The sequence below is a fragment of the Toxorhynchites rutilus genome, chromosome 2 (assembly GCF_029784135.1).
Source record: "Toxorhynchites rutilus septentrionalis strain SRP chromosome 2, ASM2978413v1, whole genome shotgun sequence".
Lineage (NCBI taxonomy): Eukaryota > Metazoa > Arthropoda > Insecta > Diptera > Culicidae > Toxorhynchites > Toxorhynchites rutilus.
The window spans coordinates 175417689-175439457 of NC_073745.1; the positions used below are offsets into that span (position 1 = coordinate 175417689).

At 41.7% G+C, this 21769-nt stretch overlaps 1 protein-coding gene and 1 long non-coding RNA gene across 3 annotated transcripts; both read right to left on the reverse strand.

Annotated features, from left to right (window-relative positions):
* Nucleotides 1-6986: 6986 nt before the first annotated feature.
* Nucleotides 6987-9380, reverse strand: LOC129769592 (uncharacterized). Its single transcript, XM_055771956.1, has 2 exons — nt 8763-9380; nt 6987-8493 (listed from the first exon to the last, which is right to left on the reverse strand). Exons 1-2 carry the CDS (start codon nt 9194-9196, stop codon nt 7128-7130), a joined length of 1800 nt encoding a protein of 599 aa, XP_055627931.1. The 5' UTR covers nt 9197-9380; the 3' UTR covers nt 6987-7127.
* Nucleotides 9381-20570: 11190 nt separating this feature from the next.
* Nucleotides 20571-21647, reverse strand: LOC129769220 (uncharacterized). Of its 2 annotated transcripts, none has more exons than XR_008741841.1 (3): nt 21542-21647; nt 21106-21482; nt 20571-20988 (listed from the first exon to the last, which is right to left on the reverse strand). It is a non-coding gene; the product is annotated as an uncharacterized LOC129769220 (long non-coding RNA). The 2 variants fall into 2 exon arrangements; XR_008741840.1 differs by having other exon boundaries at nt 21045-21482.
* Nucleotides 21648-21769: the final 122 nt, after the last annotated feature.

Genomic DNA, 21769 nt, shown 5'->3' on the forward strand with positions numbered 1-21769 from the left:
TCCACAATCTGCGCAACGTTGTTTATTGCAACAATAGGCGGCCGTGTGACCGAGTTGCATGCATTTGTTGCATTTCATTACCCGGGGTACAAACAACCGAACAGGTAAACGAAGTGCACCTATTGCAACGTAGTTTGGAAGAGCGGAACCCTCAAATGTCACACGAAAAGAGTTTGTCCGATTGAGAACTCGTTTGTCATTTTTAAGTGACACAGACTTCAGTCGATCGCATTCAAGAATCTTCACACTTTTAAGTGAGGAGTTCTTGAAGCGACCGACACCATCGAGTATCTCTTTTCGAGTCAAACCCTTTTCGTTTATTACACCGTCTATTTCAACGTTGCAACAGGGTACGTATACGCGATACTCGATCGCAAAGAGATCACAGCGCGTTATTTCATTCGCTTGGGTTCTGCTGGAGACGACAACTCGTAATTTGTCTGGCCCCATCCGAGTAATTTCAGTAACTTTGGAAAATTTCTGCGTTAGTTCTTTTGAGATGCGTATGACATTAAGAGGTTTTGATTTTCGTCTAAAGTATACAATGAATGGACCTTTGAATCCCTCCGGGTATTCCTTTAGACGAAAATCATGTTTTTCATCAATTTCCTCATCTTCAGAACTTTCTACTTCATACACAGAATTTTCCTCCTCAACGTCTGCTTCATCCTCCTGCTCTTCAGGAGGTGGGTCAGCATCAGAAACATTCAATGACGTGGAGGGGGGATCCTCCCCGCCCTCAGCCATAATAATAAATTAGTCACCTGTTCGATGTGAACAGTATAGAATAATAATAAAAAAATAGAAAAAAATAAATGAGTAAATAAATTATATTTGTATTCAAGGTATATATAAATTATATTTATTTCAATTTTTTATTGTATAAATTCAAAAATGAAAAAAAGTTTCAACAAAAGATCAACGGTAATGTAAGAAAATTGTACACCCCTAAGGCCAACGCTTGCCGATTTGGTAAATACAATGTTGGACAATGGTGTAAATCGTACACAGGAGGTTGAAGGAATGATAAATGGAACAATAGAAAAATAAACTTCTACTTGCCGCTGCTGTGTAGCGTGTGATGAATGTGTGTTGATCTGAACTGGATCCTCAGCGTCTCGATCGTGCACCACTTTTTATTGAACTCGCTTCACTCGCAAGCGCTGATGAAAAAAGCACAATATAAATATGCGTGAAAAAAAACACCGTTATCGGATCGATTCTCAAACTTGTCCGATCAGCTCGCGAGTTCTCGAACGAGTTGGGAAGTTGAACTGGACGGAAAAATAGGGACAGCTGGGGTTTTTGATGTCCCCTCGAGTGCTGGGTCGTTCGAAGATGAAATATTCCCACGGAAGCCAGGAGGAACCTGATTTTGCTTGTCCGCTGCACTCGATTTTTTAGGCAAGCTAACAGAGGATATAACCGTGGGGACTTGTTCTTGAACTTTGGGAGTGGTCACATTTTTGCGCCGGGGATTCCCTTTGAAAATAAACGGTGTGCCCCCGCTAGCTGTGTCCGCTTCCATTTCATCAACTGGCAACGTGGAAAAGGTATTGTGTGTTGAGATTGGTTGTTCTTGTTGTTGGGTCAGTGGCGAAGCGCCCTTTAAAATTTCCGCACGTTCCAGGTGCATCTTCTGGATAAACTCTGACACGTGGAGCGGAGACAACAGAGGGGGAAGACGAGGACGAGGACGAGGATGAGGATGAGGACGAGGATTGGGTTGGATCGGAAGCATCAGAAGGGGGAAGCGAAATCGATGATGGGTGAGGGGGAGTGGAGTAACAGTGGGTTGAGAAGGGAGGCTTGCAATTTTCTTAGAGGGGGGCTTGGTAGGATGAGCGGATTCGTCCCCAGAAGAATTATCTTCCTTATGAGGGACTCGTTTATGTTTTTTCCCAGATCTTGTATAAGATTCATTATCGGAGATCTCCATCTCTGGAGATCCTCCACTATTCTCCATTTTACAAAAATTTCTGTCTTATTTCTAATTTATTATTGATTTTAACAATAATCTCAAAAAAAAATATCAAAAAAAAATTAAGATAATAATATTAAACAATGAACAAATAATTGAATAGTAATATTAATAATAAATATGTGTACCTTAATATAAAAGTTGTTCCAATAATGCACTCTACTGCCCTAATCAGGGAGAGACAAAGGCTACGCGCTACGGAGACAACACAATAGCGCAAGAATAGCTTACGGAGCCACGTGATGATGAATCCCGTTTGCGACAGTCACGCGATGGCGATCCCGTTATGTCGAATCAGTTCAACAGCCGCAATCCGGCTCGCTGCAAGAGCGCTGCTTCCTTTGTTCCTTCGTTCCACTTCACAAAAGGTCAGGTCGCGGACAGCAATGACCTTCACTCGTACACGATACACTCGTACCAATAGCACAATAGCAAAAGTGGTAACGCACAATACCGACACTGAACTTTACTCGTCAAGAGTTGGATAGCGAATGTGAGGGTATTGTTCTAGCGCGAAACGATCTTTGAAGAAACCAAGTCAACGGAACGAGAAACACTATACCAACACCATCACATTATCCGTCGACTGCGTTCGAGGTAGACGTCGTTATGTGTGGATAAAAATTAACGGAGTATCAACGCGTCTACAATTAGACACTGCATCGGACATAACAATTATATCCGAGGAAGTTTGGCGGAATATTGGCGAACCAAAAGGGAATTCAACAATGCAAAAAGGCCAAGTCAGCAACTGGTGAGCGGTTACCTCTCCTATTGGAATTCGATTGTGAAGTCAGCCTCAACGAATCAACATGTAGCGGTCAAATATATGTCTCCAAGACCCCGCTTAATCTCCTGGGAATCGACATCATAGATAAGTTGAATCTCTGGTCATCACCGATGGATAATTTTTGCAATTATATCGGCGGCAATCTGACGGAAACATCATCCCTCAAACAAACGTTCCCGAAGCTTTTCAGTGATACATTAGGTATGTGTACAAAAACAAAAATAAAATTAACGCTCATTGAAGGAAGCAGACCAGTCTTCCGACCGAAACGTCCAGTTTCATACGCCATGTTAGCTACGGTTGATGATGCGCTTCATCGATTAGAACAGTTGAAGATAATTTCGGCTGTTGACTATTCAGAGTGGGCTGCTCCGATTGTAGTGGCTAGCGGACATATTCGAATATGTGGTGACTACTTCACAGGGTTAACCCTTTCACGACCACGGGGACGCCGATGTCCCAAGCAAAAATCATGGATTAATTAAATATTCACGTAACCATTGTAAATTATTTTTTTTATTTTAATATTTCGGAATGTACCTTTTTATTATTTTTACTGGCAATACATAATAGCAACCATAGGGACATATTTGTGCCATAAATTTAAAAAAAAAAGGTAAAAGTTTTTTGAATTTTTAGTATAAATTATGTTTTTAGGGTGCCTATTGATTCATAACATATAGCTAAATTGATTTAATAAGGTACCGTAACCTTATGGTCCTGAAAGGGTTAAACCACTGCCTTCAATCACATCAGTACCCTTTGCCGTTACCAGAGGATATTTTCTCAAAGTTCTCGAACTGCAATATCCTTTGGATGCCTTTCTACAAATGGAAGTGGAGGAAAGCTCTCGGAAATTGTTAACAATAAACACTCATCGCGGGCTGTACCAATACAATAGAATGCCACCAGGGATCAAAGCAGAACCTGGGGCTTTCCAGCAGCTCATTGATACTATGCTAGCTGGATTACCAAACTGCGCAGGGTATTTATACGATGTAATCGTTGGAGGAAAAAACACAGAGGAACATCATCGCAATTTATATGCGGTTCTGCACCGTATTCAAGAATACGGATTCACTATTCGTTCAGAAAAATGCTCGTTTGGGCAGAAACAAATTCGCTACCTAGGCCATCTTCTAGACAGACAAGGGATACGTCCAGATACAGGAAAGATGAAAGCAATAAACAACATTCCAGCTCCCAAAGGTATCACCGGTGTTCGTTCATTCATGGGAGCCATAAATTATTATGGGAAATTCGTTCCCAATATGCGAAACCTACGTTTTCCATTGGATAATCTGCTTAAAAGCGGATCCACCTTCAAATGGACCGCGGAATGTCAACAAGCACTCGAAAAATTTAAAGGAATTTTGTCATCGGATCTACTTTTGACACACTACGATCCCAAAATAGAAATTATAGTTTCGGCAGATGCATCTTCAATTGGTATAGGAGCGACTATTTGTCACAAATTTCCCGATGGCAGCATTAAGGTCATACAACATGCGTCGCGAGCACTCACAGAGACTGAGCAGAGATATTCACAACCCGATCGAGAAGGACTTGCAATTGTTCATGCGGTAACTAAATTCCACAAATTTGTTTTTGGAAGACGGTTCCGGCTCCAAACGGATCACGCCCCTCTGTTACGAATATTTGGATCAAAAAAAGGAATACCTGTTTACACAGCTAATCGGCTCCAGCGATGGGCACTAACTTTACTGTCATACGACTTTGCACTAGAATACGTTTCAACTGATAAATTTGGCAATGCGGACGTGTTATCTCGTCTGATAGACCAACATATTAAACCTGATGAAGATTTCGTTGTAGCCTGTGCCAGTTTAGAAAATGACCTCAGAACAGTGGCAATGAATACCACTAGCAATTTACCCCTCAGTTTTAACATGATCAAAGATGAAACAAGAAAGGATTCGATACTTTATAAATTATACCGTTTCATACAGAATGGCTGGCCTAAAAATCGATCTGATATCAAAGACTGGGAAATGCAGCAATATTTCGATCGTCAAGACTCTCTATCAATAGTAAACGGGTGCATAATGTTCAGCGAAAGATTGATCATCCCAAAAGCATTCAGGAAGCGGTGTCTTACACAGCTCCACAAGGGTCATCCGGGTATACAATGGATGAAATCTATAGCGAGAAGCTACGTGTATTGGCCAGGCATAGATGAGGAGATAACCAGTTATGTAAAGACATGCGATAGCTGCGCGTTAGCAGCACGATCACCACAAAAGGTGGCACCAGAATCGTGGCCAAAAACTACATTACCATGGCAACGAATTCACATTGACTTTGCTGGTCTTCTTGAAGACACATATTATCTGATCGTGGTGGATGCTCATAGCAAATGGCCAGAAATATATCCTACGCTGAAGATCACAACAAGTGAAACAATCCGTTTGCTGCGCACATTGTTTGCAAATAAAGGTATGCCAGAAACACTCGTGTCAGACAATGGAACACAGTTTTCCAGTGTACTTTTTGAACAGTTCTGCAATGAAAATGGAATCAATCATTTGAAAACAGCCCCATATCATCCACAATCGAACGGACAAGCCGAACGATTCGTGGACATTTTTAAGCGTGCCATAAAAAAAATGAAGGGAGGAGACAAAGATATTAATCAGATTTTAGACACTTTTCTCCTCACGTATCGCACGACACCAAATCCGAATGTACCAAGCGGGAAATCTCCCGCAGAAGAGATGTACAAAAGGCCAATAAGAACATCTCTCGACTTGTTACGAGTACCATCTTATTCCGAATCACCAAAAATTCAGCATGATCTCATCACATCAAGATCGTTTAATTCAAAAGATCCGGTCTACGCAAAAGTATACGCAAGCAATAAATGGAGATGGGCAACTGGTACTGTTATGGAAAAACTAGGCAGCGTTATGTATAATGTGTGGGTGGATGATAGAAAATGATCCGTTCGCACATCAATCAACTTAGGAGACGATCAACAGCAGAAACGACCAAGAATCAACAAATGGATCGCTCCAACTTACCGCTGAGCATATTACTAGATGAGTGGGCCCTGCCGAAGTCTACCTTGGGTACGAGCAATTCTACAGCTGGGCCATCGATTGAAGACGAACCACAAGCTCAAGCTCAGCATATGTCACTCCATAGAACCATCATCTTCGCCATCGAACGGATCCATACGGTCTGATTCTTCTCCATCTACCTCAACCGATTTCCAATCAGCAGCTGAATCTTCATCTGTGGTTCAGATTCCTCGACGCTCTTCGCGCAATCGAAGACCGCCTCAGAGGTTCCAACTGTACCACAGATATTGAAAGGAGAGATGTTGGGGACAAGTGGTCACCCTAGCAGATATTTACCATTGGACTCGCCATGACAGCTTCGTCTGTCATTTGGATGACGTCGTGTGGAACAAAAGAGGAGTTGTTATAAAAGATATATTCTACGTCTAAGAAGAATGAAGTGTGTTTTACGATCTAATAAAGTTTTAATTTGTATATTCCATTTACGCCTTGTAGTTACATTAATTGGAAAATACAACAGGAACACGAAACGTTTCCATGGTGAATAGACACTCCTTCCCTCTCTCTGATGAGAGGGGGAGGACTGCCATACGAATGAAACATACATTTCTGCATAATTCAGGAACTAATCAAGCAAACTGAACCTAATTTGGCATGTGGAGGTTTGACGGGCCAGAAACATTTCTAAAGTGGTTCAACACTCCTCCCACCTTTCTGAGGGGGGTGGGTCTGCCATAAAAATGAAACACAAATTTCTGCATAACTCGAGAGCTAATCAAGCAAATGGAACCAAATTAGGCATATGGAGGTTTTAGGGTACAATAAATGTTTCTATGGTGGTGGTGGTAATCAAGCACAATTTGAAAAGAAATGTGAGGGTTTTTGAGCATGAGAAATGTTTCTATGATGGTATGACACCTGATTATTTCGATAGTTGGAGAGCGGAGGCTCTGGTCGGATGATGCACCGTTTCACTGGGGGAAACGTGCCAATGGACGCTTGAACATAAAGTCCACAGCGGGAACACTCTTGGAAATAAGCTTTCACACAAAGAAAAACACTATGCGACAGATTTGCAGCATAAAAACATACGATCTCCTTTATTTCACCTTTGACAGGATTCTAAACTCTCACTATAGATGTTTGGTTGGGAAAAAACACGTTTCAACACGTTCACGTTCTGCCTCACTCTTTTTTTGTTGTTTGCTGCTTTGCGGTTGGAAAAATACTGCCTCTCATCGTTGCTAGGCTGCTCTCTCAGCTGGCAGGAGAATAACATAGGGGTGGGGGTTGCGATGGAATTTCGATTATCTCTTCAGGAACTGAACATACTCCCCGGCCGGAATATGCTGTGTTGATGGCATCTGCACTTGCAGTTCGTGAAATCCAGAGGATCTTTAGACTCACTTGACTCTAGGCGATATGCGAACGAACGGTTTTGATGGTATGGTGCTTTCAAATATGGTTGGTAGTCCTGTTTCGACTTGGGCCTCGAAAATCTCTGAGGAGGTATGAATCGCGGGATACTCAGTTTGGAGATATAGTTCCTTGACGGCAATTGAGTTATAGGTCGTCTATTAGCTGTGTGGCAACGAGTTTTTAATCTATAACTCTCGCGGGCTTCCTCCTTAATAGATGAAGCAGATTCTCCAGACTTCTTGACATCGGTGTTGTCGAGGATGGCATTGTGTGTTCTCAGCACTGCAACTGGATCACCCATCGATTGTACGGAATGAGCTGTCGTCCTTGATGGTTGGCTGTTCGATGGATCCTCTGTCACAGGATTCATTATTCCAATAACTGGCGATGAAACAGGCGTCATTTCGTGGGTTCTCCTCAATGGGTTGATTGGTTTCTCAGATTGGTTGTGATGTAGCAAGCTGTGATGTCTTCGATGACACTTGGTACATGATTTGGGAGATGGACAGTCAAACACACGATGTCCACGTCTCAGACAATTGAAGCACACACTATTCTGCTTTACCATTTCGCAGCGTTCATCCACCGATAGTTGGTTAAAATCAGCACATTTTAATGTCTGATGGTTATTTCCGCAAAAATCACACTTCAAGCTCCTTAACGGCTTAATCCTTTCGATGCTTTCGGCTGCAAACGGAACAGTTGGTCTCAAAATAGATCGTGTTTGCTCGTGTTGTGAACAGCTGGCTGCTGCTTGACACCTCTCCAGCAATGACACGCGTTCCTTCAGAAAAGCTATGGTTTCATAATAACTTGGAAGCTCACCTCGTTTGATAGTAGTCTCCCAAAGTTTTCTCGTTTCGCCATCCAGTGCTTGTGTCAACAGATGGATCACCATATGCTCATATATTCCAGCTAAATCTTGTCCTAAGAACTTTAAATTTTCTACATTTCCGGACACACATTCTACTAACGATCGTAGCTCGGTATGGCTTTCATGCGACAACTGTTGCACACCGAATAATCCATCGATGTGAAGGATGATCATTCTGCGCTTATCTTCAAATCGCTCCTCGAGGATTCTCCAGGCCTGCTCATAGTTGCCATCGCTGATAGTTCTGGCATCTATTAAACCAGCAGCATCGCCTATCAGCGCCTTCTCCAGGTGGTATAGTTTTATTCGTGGTGGCTCATTGGATTTGTCCACAACATCACGAAACATCACCTTGAACTTTTCCCACTGGGTATAACTGCCATCAAAGGTCGGTATCTACCAAACTGAAATGAGAACAATGAAGTTTGACTTCTCGCACACCGAGTGGACAAATGTGGGCTCCCATTCCAATCATAAAATCTACCACAATTACGAAAACACTTGTAATACTAACCTCGAGCCAACCGCGAGTAATCGGTTACATATTACTAACATAGTTATAAGGCAAACATTGTCGAAATATTGAACTCCCGGCCCCGTCAGGTTGACGCCATATGAGCCTTAATAAAAATATATATTTTGGATAAAAAAAAAAAGGTCGGTATGGCACGAGGCAGCGGTTGGGTGATAACCAACGGTTGCTGACTGGGATTTGCTGGTGATGGTACTGCAGCGGGGAGATTTTCCAAACACTCCTCGAGAAAAACACAAATTTCTTCTTGTAACGCCTCGAACTCAAAATACTCGGAATCCTGTTCCTCGCGCTTTTCAGGGACAATCCGATTCATTATCCGCTGATGAAGATCGTTATGTTCGCTGTATGTAGCTTCCAATTTTCTGCTATACACTTTCACTTGCGATACTGTCAGCTCAACACCATTCTCTTCAGCTTGTTGGATGGAATTTTTCATTCGTGTCAATTTTGTTTTCAATACATTTCGCAGGTGAATTAATACACTCAGATCGTTTGAATCAGCACGATTTACAACACACGTGCTGGATTTTTCGGTGGGTGATCTCCCTAAAGACATTTTTACTTCGCTAGGTATTGTTCCGAAATTTAACAGTTATTGTACTTTTTTCAACGTCAATAATTACTTAACACACAGTTCTTTTGTAGTTCTTATTCACAGTGCACTTCGCTTCGCTACCCGATCGTTCCACTTTCTCGTTTGGACACTTCCCCGCAAGCGCATATGCGGCGGATCCGGTTCGAAGGACCAATGATTATTTCGATAGTTGGAGAGCGGAGGCTCTGGTCGGATGATGCACCGTTTCACTGGGGGAAACGTGCCAATGGACGCTTGAACATAAAGTCCACAGCGGAAACACTCTTGGAAATAAGCTTTCACACAAAGAAAAACACTATGCGACAGGTTTGCAGCATAAAAACATACGATCTCCTTTATTTCACCTTTGACAGGATTCTAAACTCTCACTCTAGATGTTTGGTTGGGAAAAACACGTTTCAACACGTTCACGTTCTGCCTCACTCTTTTTTTGTTGTTTGCTGCTTTGCGGTTGGAAAAATACTGCCTCTCATCGTTGCTAGGCTGCTCTCTCAGCTGGCAGGAGAATAACATAGGGGTGGGGGTTGCGATGGAATTTCGATTATCTCTTCAGGGACTGAACAACACCCCTCTCTCCTCTGGAATGGAGAGGGGGTCCCACAACATGAAATTTCGGAAAACTCTGAAGGAAAAAGGGAAAATTCGGAAAATTTAATTCCCATATGTTCTACAATTACATGGTGACAAGTGCTGTTAGTCCATTTGATGTTTGCGCTAGCAAAATTGATCTTTGTTCGAAACTGGAAATGGATTTCAATGTGATGAAACGCACTCCTATAAAGGGTGTGTCACATCAAATTGCATCACGGAAAAAACGCTGTAGAAATTTAATTTTTAGGAATTATATCTTCAGCTTTCGCTTATAATCAGATAAGAGTGTATAGATCACGTTGGCCATGCTTCACTGTCAATTTTTCGTAAATTTGGAAAAATTTCGTCGAACGAAAAAGAGCGTCGTGAATTAATCCTGCGCACTCATTTCGAGAATTCTGGGAATCGTCCAATCCACGGTCAGCAGAGTACTAAAACGATACTTCGAGAACCTAACCATCGACCGGAAGGTGAAGAACGGCAAAAATGGATGCTCCGTCAGTGTGTAACCAAACGTTGGGTTACAATAATGAATTTGGTGGGAAAGCCAACCGTGGGTTTGGACTTTACCGATATTGTACAAAAAAATGTAAAATATTTGTTTGTGCTGTCTTGTCATTTGAGAAATTTACAGTTCATGTCCACATCTTGTGTTTGACTTAATGTTATTTCTCATATGACAATAAAAAAAAAAGTAGTATTGGGAGTCTGTGATTAACTGTCGTAGAAAAGATGACGTATGAGTCCAATTTTTGCAATAAACCAAAAAAACAGTTAATCGCAGACCCCCAGGTTGGTGTTTCACAATAGATTATTTTTTCGTTAGTTAGTTTTTTTTGTATTTATTTATTTAGTAGTAGGGAAGAAAGATATTTATTTATTTATTTACTTATTTATTTAGTTATCTATTTATTTATTTATTTATTTATTTATTTATTTATTTATTCATCCAAAGTTTATTTACAATTGCGTGTTTGGTTTATTCAGTTCATTGTTTATTTATTCATTTATATGCGGAAAGCAAGTGCTAGGTTTAAATGTCCAGGTATAGCATGCTGCCTTAAATGTTTATTTATTAGTCGTGACACCAACCGAAACCAATAGTATTAAGTTGTGTTTGTATTGTCGGAGTAGTCGACGCCTTCTCTGTCATCTCATCGAAAGGGGGACGGCTCGGTGTATGAATTGGAAACGACCCTTAGTGGAAAAATACCAGGGAACCTGAATAGGGTCGAGAGCTTCAATAGGTTGAAAGAATTTCAAAAGACGAGCAAAGAATTTAAAAAGGAAAGAAAAGCGTTGAGAGGAGAAAATTAGCGAGGATCCGGGAGTCTTCGCGAAGATTTGGAACAGCACGGACGCAGTTGTTATCGCTGCTGAAATTTTAAAAGAATCCCGCCACCTAAAAGGGATCCGGTTATCCGTGCTCGTGAGCTAGCATAGCAATTTTGCTAGGCTCTTAATAAGTAGTTCCGGAACAGTGTGTGAAAAAAATCACAAGCCGTCTCAACTCTCTGACCGACTAGTGTCGCCGGCCATCGTGACATCCGGCCGTGCGACGTGAGAAATAAATTTGATCCCCCATCGTCGTGTGACCGTCCCTGAGTCCTGCCGAAGCCGTCCCGTTCCCGCCATCGCCTGTTCCAGCCCTCGAAGAAGAACCGAAGAAGACCAACGCAGTGAACGGCCGCAACGAAACCGGTGAGCTCGAGCCATAAAAAAAAACCAAAATTTGTAATAAAACAAAAAAAAAATACATGTATAAAAATTAATTTATTTCTTAAGCGTGAATTGTGTGGCCATCCAAACCGCGGTGTCCTTTGTTTGTTAGGTTTTACGTAGCTAGTCTTGTTTTCCGCCGACGATAAAAAGTGTTGTAATTGTGCTTTTCCACCATTTTTTTCCGTGTTCCGTGTATCGAGTTATTGTTCGAAGTTTCCCCAGAGATCCCTCAACAGACGACCCAAGCTGCGTCGAAAGAACCAGCTAAATCAAGTACAAAACTATCAATTGGCGCCCAACGAAAAATAGGCGGAAAAAGTGGTTTTCTTTATGGCCTGAAGAAAATCCCTTCTTCCCAATGGTCTCCGGGGGAAATTTCAAATAATTTAAAATTATTTTCAATACTCGCGAAGTCGTCAGGTGCACGCATTGTTCGGAAATCTACCTGGAGAAAGGTATTGATTAGTGTGTGTGCGGATTATACAAAGTTAAGAACACAGTTCGTGTGAATGCCTCTAATTAAAGTTGTCGAACGGAGTCACAAATTAGTAGGGCGTCCCGGCTGCAAATTTAATAAAAACACTTGTCGAAAAAGTGAAGAGAATTCGGAACTGATTCGGAACTATCTCTAACATCACAATTACGTTTGAAAAATAAAAATTCAAAAATAATAATTTTTTTTCCTATTTTCAAATATTGTGAATTAATCCTTTTTTTTTGCTATTTTTCTATTATTTAATTCTACTTCTTCAATTAATTATCCTTGGTTACTATTTCTGATTAAATTTCTTTCATATTTTGCATTAAATTTTTAACACAACATTGGTAACTTTTTATTTATAAAATTTTGTAGAACAAAAAGTGAATCATATTTTCTCGGCTTAGAATGGCATCTTCGCGTTTAACATTTGATAACGCGTGTGAATTACTGCTCAAATGGTACTATCAGATGAGAGTTGAGTTTCTGACGGACGATGAGCTTGATCATGAGCTGAAATCAAGAGCCGTGCTGATGGATGATAGCTTCAATATGTCAAGAAAACGTAAGATGTTGCGAGATCGTTTAAAGTCCGAGCGTGAGGGTACAACTGAAAAAAATGTGCAGTCAGTGGTTGGTGATGAAACGGTGGAGGTAGAGACATGCTCCCAAAAGTTTGTCGAGATAAAAACGGCCCTCGATCTGTGCACAGAAGAAGAAAACAAAAATCAATTTTTTTCACGATTGTTACATCTTGGTGTGCGAGTGTGGGTGTTAGTGACCAGTTCTCGTGGATCACCAAATTCATACAGTCATATGCAAAATTTGATGGTGGATGTTGTGGAGATTTTAGAGCCTCATTTCGAAAAACAAACTGTACCTCAAGAGGAGGAAGAAATTTTAGAATTGAACTCTGACGTTCAATTGCCGCATGTGGCTAGCGTTGAGGAAAACGAACAAACTTCCCAGACACGTTCGCTTCGGAGAACGTATCTTAGTCAGGATGACCTAGACTGGATTCATTCTCTACAAAACAGAATCATGGATTTAGAGAACGAACTGAAATTTCGCAAGGAAGGTAAAAACGTTGCAACGCAAACTTCTTCGTGTCAGGTTCACCTTCAGCAACAGACTTCCTATCTGAACTCTAATCCTCATCATTTTCAGTTCGATGGTAACCCATCCATTCAAACAAATGGCCGCATTCAAGTGCCAAATTCCCACGACATTTTTCAAAGTTTTGCTCCACAACAGTATCCATTTTCATCACAAAGAAAAACTTCTAACGATAATTTAGTTCCCAGTTTCAATTCAGCGATTCCAAATGTTTCCCGCAATTCATTCCCAAATTTCCCAGAAAATGGACCTTTTCGAGAAAACATCAATATAAATTCCATACCTGCTTCGAATAATTTCCTGAACTGTCCTCCATATCAATTCCATTCATCAAATTACAATCGTCCTTTCCAATCGCGTCGTACTTTGCCAGTTTCGAAGTGGAACATAACAAAGTATAGTGGAGACGATCAGGGATTGAAATTAAACGAATTTTTAGAACTGGTTCAAGCCCTCTCGCAAGCTGAACAAGTATCTGAACAAGAACTTTTTGAGTCAGCGATTCATTTATTCGGAGGATCGGCTCTAAAATGGTACATGACTCAGCGATCGACTGGCAGATTGTTAAATTGGCAACATTTAGTGTTTGAGTTGCGAAAAACTTACATGCACCCAGATTTGGATGCATTAATTAAAATAAAAATTTACCAGCGACGCCAGCAAAAATTCGAGTCCTTCCATGAGTACTATTTTGAAATAGAGAAATTGTTTCGGACGATGAGCGTACAAATACCTGATTATGAGAAAGTACAAATACTTCAACAAAACATGAGAGTGGATTACAAACGACAAATGACCTTTATTCCAATTATCGATCTTGAGACGCTGGTGGCTGCTGGTCAGAAGTTAGATGCTTTAAACTTCTCAGCATACAATAAAGTTTTCGGACCTGAGAAATCGGTCCAAGCTGTGGAAGGCGGACCCAACGTGAAAAATAAAAAGAAATTTTCTCAGCAGCAAACGTCCGGACAGGTAGCGTTAGCACAACATCAGCAATATAGCCAGGGAAGAAGCAATCGGAACAGTGCACCACATTCCCTCAATTCACCTCCTCATCCTAAACCGTATCCAAATTCGAATATCAAAAACAACTCTATCCTTCAACCTGTTCAGAAAACTGCGAAGCCGATCATCGACTCACAAACGGCAGGACCTTCTGCACCCCGCCCACAGTTAACACTAGAAGAATTGGTGAATGGACATATCCCTCCACCATTCAATACTTGTTTTAACTGCGGTAGGGATGGACACCATTCGGTCATGTGCAGACAACCGCGTGGAATATTTTGTTTCAAGTGTGGGCTCAAAGGCTTCCCAACAAACTTTTGCCCGTTTTGCCTAAAAAACGGGTCACTGGCGGGCGAAAATCGCCGCTCGCAAAGCCCCGAAGCGTAAGCCAATTTTCTTCTACAGTCACTCCTGACCACTACGCAGATTCCGCTGAAATATATAAAATTTCCTATCCATTTCTCAACGATAACCGACCGTACGTTTCAGTGAATATTCAAGGTTTATCGATTCAGGCTCTCTTAGACAGTGGAAGTAATTTCACACTCATCAGTGAGAATCTATTTTCAAAATTACGTCATAAGAAACTCTCACGCGTAGAAATATCCGCCCTGCAATCCGCTAGCGGGGACTTCCTTCAAGTTCTTGGTCGCGCTTATCTCCCTTTCCTGTTCAACGACGATACTAAAATAATTCCTACTCTTGTGGTGGCTAATCTGTCTCTCAATTGTATTTGTGGAATGGATTTTTGGAATAAATTCCAGATTCACCCAACAATGTTAAGGGACAGTAGCAACAACGAAAACGAAGTGGTTGCTACTATTCATTTACCCAGTAGGGAATCGGTGCTGACGAGTGAAGAAATTAGGGAGATCGAAGACGTGAAAAAGTTATTTCTAGCAGCGAAGGAAGGACAGTTGACCTTGACGTCTCTCGCTCAGCATAAAATTGTGCTGCAAGACGATTGGAAAAATAAACCACCTGTGCGTCAATTCCCGTATACGATGTCTCCTAAGATTCAAAGTTTAGTGGCTATTGAACTTCAACGACTTTTAGACATCGGTATCCTAGAAAGAAGCAGCTCAGATTGGTCGTTAAACTGCGTACCGGTAGTGAAACCCAATAAAGTTAGGCTTTGTTTAGACGCACGCAAAATCAATGAGAGGACCGTGAGGGACGCCTACCCTTTGCCCCATCCGGGAAGAATATTGGGTCAACTTCCAAAAGCGAAGTACCTTTCGACTATTGACCTCTCAGAAGCATTCCTCCAAGTTCCACTGGAGAAAGAATCGCGGAAGTACACAGCCTTCAGTGTACAGGGAAAAGGGTTATTTCAATTTACCCGTATGCCGTTTGGCCTCGTGAACAGTCCGGCTACTTTGGCCAGATTAATGGACAACGTTCTTGGGCATGGGGAACTAGAGCCGAATGTTTTCGTTTACCTTGACGATATCGTCGTGGTAACGGAAACATTCGAGCATCACTCACGGCTTCTCACTGAGATTGCGTGTCGTTTAAGCAAAGCCAACCTGAGTATTAACTTGGAAAAGTCCCAGTTTGGAGTCTCTGAAATTCCCTTCCTAGGATATCTTCTTAGCACAGATGGTCTTCGGCCCAATCCTGACAAGGTTCGCTCCATTGTCGAGTATGAGCGACCGAATACCGTAACAAAGCTTAGAAGGTTCCTAGGAATGGCAAATTATTATCGGAGATTCATTTCAGACTTCAGTGGGGTCACAGCCAGCCTCACTGATTTACTTCAAACCAAATTGAAAACAATAAAAAGACGGGTGGGTAATGTCGGGGACATAACCGGAGTGACGTAGGACTATACAAAGGGGACAGCTTTTGTTAAATATATATTTTGAAATATATTGTTTTATTTTCTTCTCCTACGTGAATACCTACATATCTACCTGAAAAATGGATTAGTTTACTGTTTACTCTTTATGAATATGTTGATGGTTCTGAAAAGAACCTTTGGTGTTGTGTTTTTGTTATCACTCGATATTCCCATCTTGTTCGGTTAAACCTTCCTGTTTAGCTATTGCGTTTGCCACTCGCCACAGCTTTCACAGTTGGAAAATTTCTTCCCATCCAGCTTGTGACATGTTGTTCAGTAAATTACATTTGATGCAACGTGCCGGAGAAACACTTTGCCACTCACTAAAACTAATTGTTGCCTTGATGAGCGCCGAACCGAAGCTGCTCTGTTCTTGATGCGGGTTTTCTGATTGTCGTGAGCAGCTTTGCAAGCCAACTCGAGCACTCCGACGGCCGAAACTCTATAATCGCTGTTAGGTATACTGGTGCTCCGGCACCAATCCGTTCGGCATAGTTACCCTTGCGGAGCAATCAGTGAATGCGACCAACAGGGAACTGGAGATCTGCAAGGTTCGAGTGAGACTTTGCCTTTCCCTTAACTTGTCCTCCTTTGTTACGTCCACGATGTCGATGCCGTACAACCACACGGGTTTACGGTTTGAAAGAAAATAAGATATTTTTTTGGGGTCCGCGTGTTTTATACTCTAGCGGTACACACTCACAGGATAGAGACAAATCGGCAGACTCAGCCAGAGGGGTGAGTCCAACGAGACGAAGAATGAGCGTTAAATTTACGATTTGTTCGCTCGTTGGATTCACATGCAGGCTAAAAAGGGTCCTTTTCAGGATCACAAAATTATCTTCAATCTAAAGAGTTTATTGTTTTGTTATCACTCGATATCCCCATCTTGTTCGGCTAAACCTTCCTGTTTAGCGATTTGTTTCCACTCGCCACAGCTTTCACAGTTGCAAAATTTCTTCCCATCCAGCTTTGTGACATGTTGTACAGTAAATTATATTTAATGCGACGTGCCGAAGCACCACTCAGTGTCGCATTGGAGGTGATTTTAACCTGTAATTGAACATTTGCGATGACAGTGGTACAGTGTCGACTTTCAATGTGGGGTCATAATTTGGATCTCTATGTTTACAAAAATGTCCAACTAAATAAGTCGCATTACATGTCCGTCCAATTAGCTAAATGTCGAACTAATTGTAAATTACTGTACTTTCAATCTGGAAACAATTTAAGAATTGGTGAAAATTGAATAATCAGGAAAGTCCCCAACTATCAATAAGCTCAGAACAACTTTCAAATTCACATACTCATCAGATCCTGGCAAACAAATTATGAAAAAATCAATTTGTGTTTTATTATTATTTTGGATAATGTTTTAGAATGCATTGAACTGTATTTCCTAAACTCTTTGTTGGAAGGTTTAATGGCCCTGAAAAGCGCCTTGTTTTATGGAATGGTTCCAATTTAGAAAACTTAGTACTCGTGGTTTTGAAAAAAACCATTTCGAACGCCCTCGATGCCGCCTTGTTCTGGATTTGCCTCCAAAGCAGTTTGTATAAAGAACAAACTTTTTTCTTCTGCTACCTGATGCCGTTTTGCGATTGCGTTTGCCACTCGCCACTCGCTGCAACTGCCTGTTGTCTTGATGTCCACCGAACCGAATGTGTTCTGTTCCGAATGCGGGTTTTCTTATCGTCGCGAGCAGCTTTGCCACCTAACTCAATCACTTCGGCGGCCGAAACTATATAACGCCGGCTAGGTGGACTGGTGCACTGGTACTAACGCGCTCGGCCTAGCTACCCTTGCGGGGAACTCCAGATCAACACGGTTCGAGCGGGATTTTGCCTTTCCCTTCACTTTTCCTCCTTTTTTAGTTTGTTGGTGTGTTGTGATGCGAACCGATGTGGTGTACGGTTTGAATGAGAATGATCGTTACGGAAGGAAGGAAGGTATTGTATTATAGAGACTTTAAACTTTTGCAGTTCATTCGTCTCTAGCCTTGAGAAAGGCCCTTTGAAAACTCTACTCTACTCTATTACTCTACTCCAGCGCTACCACTCGATCCCTCGCCGTCCAGCTCGTCCAGCAACGATGTTGTCCAGTCGGTGTCCACACAAAGAATGATCGTTACGGCAGCGAAGCGGGGATTTTTAAGCTGACTGGCTGGCTCGAGAATTACGCATGTGTGAGACTGCGACCAATGTTTCGTTCATTTTTTTCTTTTTCCTTTCCAATCGTGCTTCATTCTATTTCGCTGCTGCTCTGGTTGCCCGTTTTGGTCGGTACGATTTGAGGAGCACAAAATGGACCAATCAAAAATGGGCACATAGGGCATTTTAACAATGCTTGATATTTCACAATTATTCAATTATTTATCCCATGAAAAATGAAATGATATTCGTTATGATAGATGCGTAGATATATTTCCTATCAATTGATGCAAAAACCTTTGCGATCTATTGAGAAATGCTCGAGTTATAAGCGTTCCAAATCTTGCATTTTTTCCTACTTGTTCAGTGCCTAGATTTCCATTTCACACCCTATATCTTCCGGTTAGACGTAGTCCTACGTCAAAATGGAATGAAGATGCCGAAAACGCGTTTTGCCAAATAAAGGAGCTTCTTATTTCCGCTCCCATTCTTGGCAGTCCTGATTTTGACCAAGAGTTTGTAATTCAAACTGACGCCAGCGATGTTGCAGTTGCAGGTGTTCTTACTCAGCAACAAGGGGATGTAGAGCGGGTTATCGCGTATCACTCGCACAAACTTACAACCCCTCAGAAAAATTATCATGCTGCCGAGAAGGAAGCTTTGGCAGCAATTCTGGCCATAGACGCTTTTAGGGGATATGTGGAAGGCTACCACTTCACCTTGGTCACGGATTCGTCAGCCTTAACCCACATCTTAAACACCAAATGGAAGGTAGGATCACGCTGTAGTAGATGGGCCTTAAATTTGCAGCAATACGACATGACTGTAATTCATCGCAAAGGTAAAGACAATGTCGTACCTGATGCCCTGTCACGAAGTATTGCTGCGGTATTCGAGCCTACACAGTCGTGGTACACTTCCCTGGTGAATAAGGTGAGGGATAATCCAGACAAATTCGTTGATTTTAGGTTGGAAGAAAATAATTTGTACAAATTTGTTACCGCTCGTGACATACCATATGACTCACGCTTTGAGTGGAAATTGATTCCTCCTGTCGAGAAAATTCCGACAATCCTCGAGGAACATCACGATTTTTGCTTCCATCCTGGATACGACAAAACTCTCGCCAGAATTCGTCAACGTTTCTATTGGCCAAGGATGACTGTCGATATTCGTAATTATGTCCGCCAGTGTGGGACGTGTAAAGAAGTTAAAGCTGCTTCTGTTCCGATAGTACCTGAAATGGGAGGTATGAGATTAGCGAATAGACCCTGGCAAATCATCTCAGCTGATTTTATTGGCCCTACGGGGAAGCCAGCATTTATTGGTAGTTTCTGATTACTTCTCGAAATGGGTGATGATAATGGGAGCAGCTTTCTTTCGAAGGAATTCAAGGAACTCATTGATCGCTTCAGTATCACTCACTGGCTGAACTCCCGTTACCATTCACAGGCGAACCCCGTTGAGAGGGTAAACAGGACTATCAATGCAGCAATCAGAACATACGTGAAGGAGGACCAACGCTGCTGGGATACAAGAATACCCGAAGTGGAAACGATACTCAATACGAGTGTCCATTCGTCGACAGGGTTCACGCCATTTTTTATAACTCATGGTCACGAGTTAGCTGAAGCAGGAACTGACCACAAGTTGGCACGTCACCAGCAATCGATCTCTTCGGAGGAAATTGAAGATCGACGAAAATTAATGTTCCCGAAAATTTATGAACTGGTTTCACGTAACCTCCAAAAGGCATATCAGTCGTCCAAACATAATTATAATCTCCGTCATCGTCAGTATGCGAAACTATTCGTGGAAGGTCAGCTGGTATATCGCCGGAACATGAAGCCATCGAACGCTGTGCAGCATTATAACGCCAAGTATGGACGTCAATTTCTTCCGTGCCGCATCAGGACTAAATTGGGTTCATCGTCATATGAACTCGAGGATCTCCAAGGCAAACGTTTGGGAGTATGGCCTGCCGCGCACATAAAACCAAGTTAATTAAACTCAATCGTTCATCACATTCTCCTATATTTCGTTTTAATACCTACAAGAATCAGTACGTGCTGACGTGCACGAATCAGCTTATTTAACACGATCATTGTGAGTTGTCGATCACAAACCGTCATACAGTCAGTCTATGAACAATAGTAAAATAAAGTACGCAGCCATCGTAACGGCGGCTGAATACCCACATTCCGTTTTGCCTGCCAAGATCGGGTCGATGAAATGTCAACAATCGACCTCAAATGCTGCCACCTTGCAATCGAGTTATCGACCTTTCATATGCATTCATCGAACAACTTGACGCCACTTTTTCGCCAACATGTGCAAGGCGTCGACCTGCTTGCAGCGCTGCTTCCAGCACTGCTTGCCGCTTGTTTGTATTGGTTTGTTATTGAAAATGAAAAGGAAATACATTGATCGTTTTTAATCATTTTATTGAAGAAAAATAATAAAAAACCATGTATAATAAAAATAAGGTATATAATGGAATCGGTGCATCCGGGTTGTCTGGATTGACGATTCAAATCCGACTGAGTACATTGATGAATACCTCCTTGCCCTTGATGACACAGATATGTGGCTGAGGAGGATTCTTCAATGTGCGTGAAGCACGGGATCTCCGATGGGGAAAATTGCTCGAAATACTATCGATGGCCAGGTCCTGCTGCTGTTGCTGTTGATGCTGTTCCCCGGAATAGCACCCTGGACTTAAAGGATACTGCTGCGGGAAAGCTGATGCTGTTGGCTGGTGTGACAGAAGAGGAAATAAGCAATGTGGTGATGAGGGAAATCATCTTTCTCACTCGCCGATTGATTGAGTCGGATGTATTCATAGCTGAAACAAAATAAAATGATTAGTAAGTGAAAAGCAGAAATGAATTCCCTACTCACCAGTTGTATGATCCGGATAAAAATGCGAAAATTAAAATTTCATGCGATTACGTTCGCTTACCTTGCCTATTTTCATTCTACTATACTACGGAATCAGTGCATTCGGGTTCCTCCGGGGTGGTAATTCAGCTGAGCAAGTTGATAAATACCTCCTTGTCGTTGAGTTTTCGTGTCTGAAGAGGATTTTTGAATGTGCGCGAAGCACGGAACCTCTAATGGGGAAAGTTCTTCGCAATACCATACCATGGTCAAATTCTGCTGCTGCTGCTGTTGATGCTGTCCCCCGGCGTTGCCAACAGGGGTTGGAGGTTACTGCTGCAGGAAAATGGATGTTGTTGGCTGCTGTGATAGAAGTGGAAATCCGCACTGTGGTGATGGGAGAAATCATCTTTCTCACTTACCGATTGATGGAAGCAAACGAGTCGAATGTATTCATAGCTGATAAGACAAGATAAAATAATTAATAATTAAAAAGCCGAAATATATTTCATACTCACCAGTTGTATGATCCATTTGTTTTTGTTTGAGATGACAGTTTAGCGGAGTGGAAAAAAGAACCACCAGTGATGCCATTTGGTTTGTTTTATTATTCAGTATTTTCGACTAACGAACTATCCGCGTTGACGATATTGGAAAATAGGCATGATAGTATGAATTTGCAGAAGGAATGAATACACTTTTAAAATGAAAATTATGAATGAACATGATTTTTACTTAATCAAATT